This window comes from Canis aureus, chromosome 23 (assembly GCF_053574225.1).
Source record: "Canis aureus isolate CA01 chromosome 23, VMU_Caureus_v.1.0, whole genome shotgun sequence".
In the NCBI taxonomy this organism is placed as follows: Eukaryota; Metazoa; Chordata; class Mammalia; order Carnivora; family Canidae; genus Canis; species Canis aureus.
Window position 1 is genome coordinate 20,176,292 of NC_135633.1, and position 8,418 is coordinate 20,184,709.

The following is an 8,418-nucleotide window of genomic DNA, read 5'->3' on the forward strand; positions in this document are numbered from 1 at the left end:
TAAAAACTCTTTCTGTAAATATTTTTTAAGATTTTATTTATTTATTCATGAGAGACACCAGAGAGAGAGAGAGAGAGAGAGAGAGAGAGAGAGGCAGGCAGAGACACAGGCAGAGGGAAAAGCAAGGCTCCATGCAGGGAGCTTGATGTGGCACTCAGTCCTGGGACTCCAGGATCACATCCTGGGCCAAAGGCAGGCACCAAACCACTGAGCCACCCAGGGATCCCCTCTTTCTGTAAATCTAAAGCTATTTTATAATAATTTTTTTAAATTGGAGACATGCATCCTCTATAGACTAACAAGTACAGTCCTTAGAATACACTCAAGAGAAGTGTGTGCAGAAACGCTAAGAGATGTAGAAGACTAGCCATAGCAGCATTATCTGTCATTCCCAAGTACTGGAAAAGACCCAAGAGCCCACCTATAGAACCAGAAATACTGGAAAATTCATACAAGAAATCTCATACAGCAATGAAAATATAGGATATGCAGCTACCTGCTAGGATGAATCTCACATAGTGAAAGAAACCAGACCCAAAAAGATTATGTACCATATAATTCCATTTATAAAATGATCAAAATTAGGGCACCAGTTTGGCTCAGTTGGAAGGGCTTGTAACTCTTAATCTCAGGAGTTTGAGCCCAACGTTGAGTGTAGAGATTACTTTAAAAAATAAACTTTATAAAAACATTGAAACTGAAAAAAAAGAAAGCTTAACTATACTGTTTATGGATGCATGTATAGGTGATAAAACCATACTTTTTAAATGGGCTAGGGGTAAGGAGATTACTACTTATAAAAGTTGATTTAACACCACCCTGGCAGGGAGGGAGGGGTTTATATTCGGGGAGATGCCCCTGGGGGTGCGTGGGTGCTGGTAATGTTCTTTTCCTTGATTTTGTATTGGTTTACATGGAGGATCACTTGGTAACCACTAGCTGCACATTTAGGTTTAATGCTGTTTTCTATATGAATTATAGTTCACACTAAAATATGGTTTTAAAAAGGTTCACATTATAGATTAGAAACACACTAAAAGGGATCCCTGGGTGGCGCAGCGATTTAGCGCCTGCCTTTGGCTCAGGGCGCGATCCTGGAGACCCGGGATCGAATCCCATGTCGGGCTCCCGGTGCATGGAGCCTGCTTCTCCCTCTGCCTGTGTCTCTGACTCTCTCTCTCTCTCTGTGTGACTATCGTAAATAAATAAAAATTTAAAAAAAAAAAAAAAAAAAAAAAAAAAAAGAAACACACTAAAAGCAAAGTATTGTTAATAGCCTATTCATACAGGGAGAAGGGTAAACCTATTACTATTTTCTGAAAGGTTAGTTCAAACTGAAAGAGATAATATACAAACAAGATGATATCACTTCACATTGATCAAAATGGCAAAAATATTTAGCCTTAAAAAATACAATAGGACAATGAGAATGGAATGGAGCAGATATTGTAGGAAAATGTTAATAGCTACATTCTTGGAAAGCTTTGTGCCCACCTATGAAGAGCTTTAAAAACCTGCTTGACTTTTCAATCAGCAACCTCCCCCTGGGAAATTATCCAATGGAAAGAATCCCAAATATAGAAATAAGGTTTTCTACCTAAAGGTCTTTTAAAAAATAACTGCCAAATTAAAATTCATTATGAATAATGAAATAAATGCATTAAAATATAGCATGTACTAGGGTTACCTGGGTGGCTTAGCTGGTTAAGGACCATCTCTTAATTTAAGCTCAGGTCTTAATCTCAGGGTTGAACGTTCAAGCCCCGGGTTTTGCTCCACGATGGAAGTGGAGCCTACTTTAAAAATTTAGAAATACGTCCCACGCTTGATCTTTCTGGTCATTAAAATAACCTCTTCATGCAGCGACAAGCAACAGGTGGAGGGTTAAAAGCATATGGTAATATGAGGATAATTAAAACCTCTGCAGAAAAAAAAAAGCCAAAATATTAACCGTGGTTGTGTTTTGGGTTTTTGAAAATATGTGACAATCTTAATCAGAATACATTCCTTTAAAAAGCGGAAAATCCAAAAGGTAAAAAGGAATGCAAGATCAGTTTGTCAAATCCCGAAGAGACCAAGAAATGAATGCCTGTCGACTGTACTTGAACTTAGTAGGTGGGAGCTCACTGGTAACCATTGTAGGAGAGGGCAATTTTAGGTTTTAGGTCACTGCTGGGGGAGAAGGGTGGGAGTTATTTAAAGCCTCACTACAATGGGTACAAGAGACTGACACAGCAAGCATGCGCTGTTCTTTCTAGACCTTTGCTAGTTCGGAGAAAAACTTGTAGCGCGGAGCACGGGTCTGTAAAGTTTTTGGCTGTTAGTATCCTCTTCAGTAGGAAGAGGGGCTGAGAGGAGGCAGAGCGGAGGAACAAAGGCAGAGCCCAGGGGGAGGAAATACTCTCAGATTTAAGGCTAAACACCTGCTCCCCGGCCGGGAGGAGAGAGGAGCGCCTGAATTTACGAAGTTTGGCGAAAGTGAGGATCATCATACCACCTGCCCTCAGGAGAATTAAGCAGCAGGTACTGGGCGCCAGTTCAAGGCTATCGCGGGTCCCCACGGGTCCCTATCCAAGCGCGCGGCCTCGCCCCGGGAAAACCACCTCCCCCCTGGGCCGCCCACGCCTGACAGCTCCTCGCCTTGGACCTCCGGCGGGGTCTCCCTTCCCCTCCTTACCTTCCATAAGAATGGGGGCGCTGGGAAGACCCTCAAGGGTCCTAACCTTCTAGTTTAGAGCGAGCAAAACACGCCCAGGGAGGGGGAGGGTCCTCTACCCCGCGGGCCAGAGGGCGTCGGGGGCCAAGCTTAAATCCCAGCGCCCAAAGCCGCGCGCCGGGGAAGGAGCGAAGAGGGAAGGGAACGACCCCCCAGGGCCCGCTCCCAGACGCGACGCGGGAACGCGCTCTTCGGCCTTTTATGCCCCAGCTCCATCCCCGCGGCGCGCGGAGCTTGGCGCCCCCCCCGCCCCCCCGCCGGCCCAGGGCGCAGCTCCTCCTATTGGCGGCTGGTCCCGGGGACGCCGCGCCCGCGCTCCCGCTCCTCGCGCGGTCCTCGGGCTCGCCCCGCGCTCCCCGCCCCGCGCTCCCCGCCCCGCGCTCCCCGCCCCGCGCTCCCCGCCCCGCGCTCCCCGCCCCGCGCTCCCGCCCCGCGCTCCCGCCCCGCGCGCCGCACACCTGCTTTCCCGAGAACGCAGAACAGGTGCGGACGAGCGGGGCTGGGCGCTGGGCCCCAGCTGCCGAGGACCTTTCCCGGACAGGCGGACTCCCAGTAAGCTTCATCTCTTTCCTCATCCATCCGGTAAGCCGTGTGACTTCTGAGCACCTGCCTCGCGCCTGGCAGTCGGCTGGGCCCTTTCTAGCCGGGAATAAAACAGCCGAAGTTCACAAGTACATACATCTTAAGGGAAACTATGAATGTCATAAGTTTGGGTTCCAAAGCCATTTCTAACATGTTTGTAAAACCATTAAAAAAAAAAAAAAGAACATATTCATTCCATGAAAAATAAATTGAGGCAACCCTTCGAGTAAGGGTTTTAGAAGCTGAGCATCCCAAACTGTGCTTTTTTTTAATTTTATTTATTTATTCATGAGAGACACAAAGGGAGAGAGAGGCAGAGACACAGGCAGAGGGAGAAGCAGGCTCCATGCAGGAGCCTGATGTGGGACTCGATCCCAGGACTACCAGGATCAATCCTGGGCCAAAGGCAGGCGCTAAACCACTGAGCCACCCAAGGATCCCCTCAAGCTGTGCCTTAATAAAGTGAATTAGACTCCCCCCCTTTTCATTTAATTTACATATACCTGGCATATTTAATTTTACATACATACCTACATATTATATTTTAGTGCGATCTTTTTTCTTGTTTGGTTGGTTTTGTTTCCCTCTTGGTTTGGCCCTGCCATGGAAAGCCACCTTTGTGAGGAAGAGCATTCCTTGCCCTTTATTGCATTATCGCTAAAGAAAATTGGGTTTTGTTGTTTCTCTATCTTGCTAAAATTTAATCTTTCAGGCCTTCTTTGTCTTGAGATGCTCAATAATGAAAAATGCAAGTCTTCTTATCTAACAACTACTAGCAAGAAAACATCTTGGAAAAAAACTTTAAGATATCACTTCATGCCCCCGCAGCTGAAAGGAGAGACATCATTCTTCATAAAACTAAATAAGGTGGGGAGATAATAAAGGCAATTAAGAGCACATTCAATATACATGGACGAGGATAGCAAACCTTGTAATTCATTTTTGTTAATTTTCTATGGACACAAAATTATGTTCTCTATTCTAGAGATAAAAGTTTCTATATAACTTTTCTTGTTTTTAAAAAAATATTTTATTTATTTACTCATGAGAGACAGAGAGAGGGAGAGACAGAGACAGAGACATAGGCAGAGGGAGAAGCAGCCCCCATGCAAGGAGCCCGATGGGGGACTCCATGGGGATCCCGGTACCAGTACCTTAGGATCACACCCTGAGCCGAAAGCAGACGCCCAACCACTGAGCCACTCAGGTGTCCTTCTACATAACTCTTAAATCAGGATTTTTATGGTACTCAATTTCTGTAGGACCTTATTTTTTGTGTTCTAGGTGTAATTCTGACACAAATGTATTGAATTTTCCCATAGAAACTGTATTTATCAAGTTCTTAAATTTGTAAATTTTTGCCCTATTTATTTAGTAGGCTTAATACTATTATACTTCCTCATAAATTGTGCCCCTTTTCAATGTATAAAATCCATCTCTGATTCTGAACTTCCAATTTTCTGCAATTTCTGCTTTTAATGTTTGCCTGGCAGCTTTTTGACCAACCTCACAGGTGTTTCTTGTAAACAGCATATGCCTGGATTTTGTTGCTTGACCCAGTCTGTCTCTGCCTTTATATAAGAAAATTCAGTCCATTCACCTTTAGCACATGGACTGAAAATTTATTGCATTCTTTATATGTTACTTTGAGTTCATTATTTATTTTATACCACTATTTTCTGTTTGCTTTCCCATAATTTTTCTAACTTACCTCCATCTTTGGTTTATTTGTTATTTGTTCCTTTCTTGAACTGTTTCTTCAGATAGAAGAATGATATGGACTCTGAATTCTTACAAATCTACAAATATTTATTTCACCAGGACAGGTGACCTATTTTGGCTGATGGATGCAGCCTCTTTATTTTCCCAGTCAATAGCCTCTGTTTACTAGCTTTCAACATTACAAATGAGAAGTCTAATGTTATTTTTCTTTTTAGATAACTTGCCCTTTCTGCCTGAAAGCTTGAGTTTTCTTTTTTCTTAGCATGTAGAAATGATATCTGTATATGCCTAGTGTGAGTCTTTACTCATTAATCCAGATTGAAATGTAGTGACTTCCTTAGATCCGTAGATTCAGGCATTAAAAAATTTTTTTTCAGCCCAGAAGAATTTTTCATTATTTTGTTATTCATTTACTTTTTTCACCTCTATCCAGTCCTTTTTTCCCTCCTGGAACTTTTCTGTCTGCGTAGTAGGTATCATAGATCTATCCTTTAAGCCTGTTATCTTTTTTTTTTTTATGATTTCTATCTCTTTTTTTCTTCTATGCTTTTGGGGTATTTCTTAAAAGTTACCTAGGCTACTTTTGGCTCTCAAAAGTGACTATCCCAATTCATTAGCTAAATTGATGAATTAGGAAGATATAGGTAGATAGACACAGATTTAGCATTTTTAAATTTAAATTTTAGAGATTTCTAAATTAAGAATTTTATTTTTATTTATTTTTAAAAGTATATACATACTTTTAAATTTTTATTAATATCAAATTTTAAAGTATATATATACTTTTAAAATTTTATTTAAATTAAAATTTTATTTTTAAAGGTATATATATATATATAACCTGGGTGGCTTAGTGGTTGAGCTTCTGCCTTTGGCTCAGGTCCTGATCTTGGGATGAGTCCTGCATTAGGCTCCCTGAGGGTATCCTGCCTCTCTCTGTGTCCCTCATGAATAAATAAAGTCTTTTTTTTTAAAGCATAAATAAATGCATACATACATGCATACATACACACATATGTATGTGTATATTGTAAATTTGTTTTGTTTTTTTCATTTCACTGAGGTTCAAGTCTGGTTAATGGACTATTTTAAGTAGCAGTCCCATAGATAGGGGAAAACAAAAGAGGCCAGGAACTTTACTGCAGCTGGCTGTTGGGTAGAAGCATGAAGCCTGCCATTTTCCTACTATGACCCCTAGATAAAAAAACCCTCTGGCTTTCTAGTTTCCTTATAATCTCTCAGACTCAGCACAGGGGACCAGCAGCCTACGTGTTCAGCTTCTTCGTGGTCTCTTGGGAGTCAGAGAACCTCAGTAAATGTATACAGATCTCCTAAGGTCTAGGCTCTTTTCAAGAAACCACTTTCAAGTCCTCACACGTGGGCTCTGACATTGTTTGCTACATTCTTATCTACCCCATAAAGAAGGAGATGGAGAGAGATCCAATATCAGGTTTCTAAACCAGTGCTCTGAGCTCAAGGTTCCTTTCCATAAGTTCCAGTTCTCTGGTGTAGGAGAAGCAGACATCAGAATAGGAAATAGAAGAGCTCATTACACATCTCCCGCATGATCCACATCTAACTTTAGTAGAGAGCTACTGCTCTTTTCTGTGAATGACCTTATGAAATGGGAGATCCATTCACTTTCTTTTATAAGAAAAAGCCCTGCTTTTTCAAAGTATTGCCAACCTTAGCATGGAGAAGACATGTGTCTAAGATGAAAGGTCTTAAGGATTAGTGTTCTTAATTAGAAAAAAAAAAACAGTTGTTTGAAACAAAACTCTGGATTCCACTTCCCTTTCAAAATAAGTTCAGAAAAGCTCACAATGCAGGAGACCGATCACACATCTGAGATCCTCTGATACACAATAGTTTAGTCTCAAAGCACATTTAAAAAATGAGACTAGGGATCCCTCGGTGGCTCAGGGGTTTGGCGCCTGCCTTTGGCCCAGGGCATGATCCTGGAGTCCCAGGATCGAGTCCCACATCAGGCTTCCTGCGTGGAGCCTGCTTCTCCTTCTGCCTGTGTCTCTGCCTCTCTGCCTCTCTCTCTCTCTCTCTCTCTCCCTCTCTCTCCCTCTGTGTCTCTCACGAATAAACAAATAAAACCTTAAAGAAAAAATGAGACTATAGGGATGCTTGGCTGGCTCAGCGGTTTGAGTGTCTGCCTTCGGCCCAGGTTGTGATCTTGGACTCCTGGGATCGAGTCCCACATCGGGCTCCCTGCATGGAACCTGCTTCACTCTCTGCCTGTGTCTCTCATGAATAAATAAATACATAATAAGTTAATTAATAAAAAAGAAACTATAGGGGCTTCTGGGTGGTGCAGTGGGCTGTCTCTTGGTTTGGCTCAGGTCATGGTATCAGGGTTGTGATCTCAAGGTCTGAGATCAAGCCGCATGCAGAGCCCCCATCAGTTTCGTTCCCTGAGCAGTCTTAGAGATTCTCTTTCCCTTTGCCCTTTCTAATTTAAGCTAGAACTATTTAACCATATTAAAATCTTCATCTTACAGATTAGAAAACTGGGGGTTAAAGATTGAATATCTTGCCCAATATATCACCTAATGGGTAACACAGCAGGTTTTTTAAAAATTTTTTTTATAATGTATCTTTTTTTTTTTAAGATTTTATTTATTTATTCATGAGACACACAGAGAGAGAGGCAGAGGGAGAAGCAAGCTCCATACCGGGAGCCCGATGCGGGACATGATCGCGGGACTCCAGGATCACACCCTGGGCCGAAGGCAGGCGCCAAACCGCTGAGCCACCCAGGGATCCCCCACAGCAGGTTTTAAAGTCAGTTCTGTTAGACAGCAAAATCCAAGCCTTTAAACACTGCCCTATGGCCCCTGAATGTGTAAGTCAGGGAGGGATCCACACAGTGGTTTGCAAAATGTGATCTTGGGAGTCACAGAAATCCAGGTGTTCATTTCCTAGTGGAGGCCAGAGGAGTAGGCCCTGACCACCTGCTTCTGCTAATCCTTGAACTGTAAACATATTAACATATATAACTTTCTATGTGCCAGGGACCGGTTTAAGCATTTCGAGGACACCAACTCAGTTAATTCTCACAACAAGCCTGTAAAATAGTTACTATTATTATGCCTATGTTAAAGATGGCACAAAAAGGGTGTTATTCAGCCAAGATCCCATCACGAGTGGGTGGTATAGTCAGAACAGGATCCGACGGAGTCCACTGCTTCTAAAGACCACCCTACAAAGCGTTCCTTACCAAACAGTTGAATCTTACTGATCCAGCCTAAGTTTGCGGAAAAGTGCTTTAAAGAAATGAAAACATTTTCCTAAGGGAACACTGAACGAGATAATAGAAGAGCAGGTGGCGCGATCTCTTTCTGAGGCTTTTTCCGCGGCGCCGCCTCGGTCCCACCTTGTCTTTCTCC

General features: G+C 42.7%; 1 protein-coding gene across 5 annotated transcripts in view; it reads right to left on the bottom strand.

The window, feature by feature from the left end:
* Positions 1-2,958, bottom strand: part of NLRP14 (NLR family pyrin domain containing 14) — a 44,712-nt gene extending 41,754 nt beyond the window's left edge. For 3 of the 5 annotated variants that reach the window (XM_077866647.1, XM_077866648.1, XM_077866646.1), the window contains exon 1: positions 2,678-2,953. Coding sequence is in view for 1 of the 5 variants with exons in the window: in XM_077866649.1 (XP_077722775.1) it covers positions 2,678-2,684 (7 nt within the window). In the remaining 4 variants the exon portion in view is untranslated. Of the gene's footprint in view, positions 1-2,677 lie in introns of all 5 variants that reach the window. The other 2 variants (XR_013362117.1, XM_077866649.1) reach the window with 2 other exon arrangements.
* Positions 2,959-8,418: the final 5,460 nt, after the last annotated feature.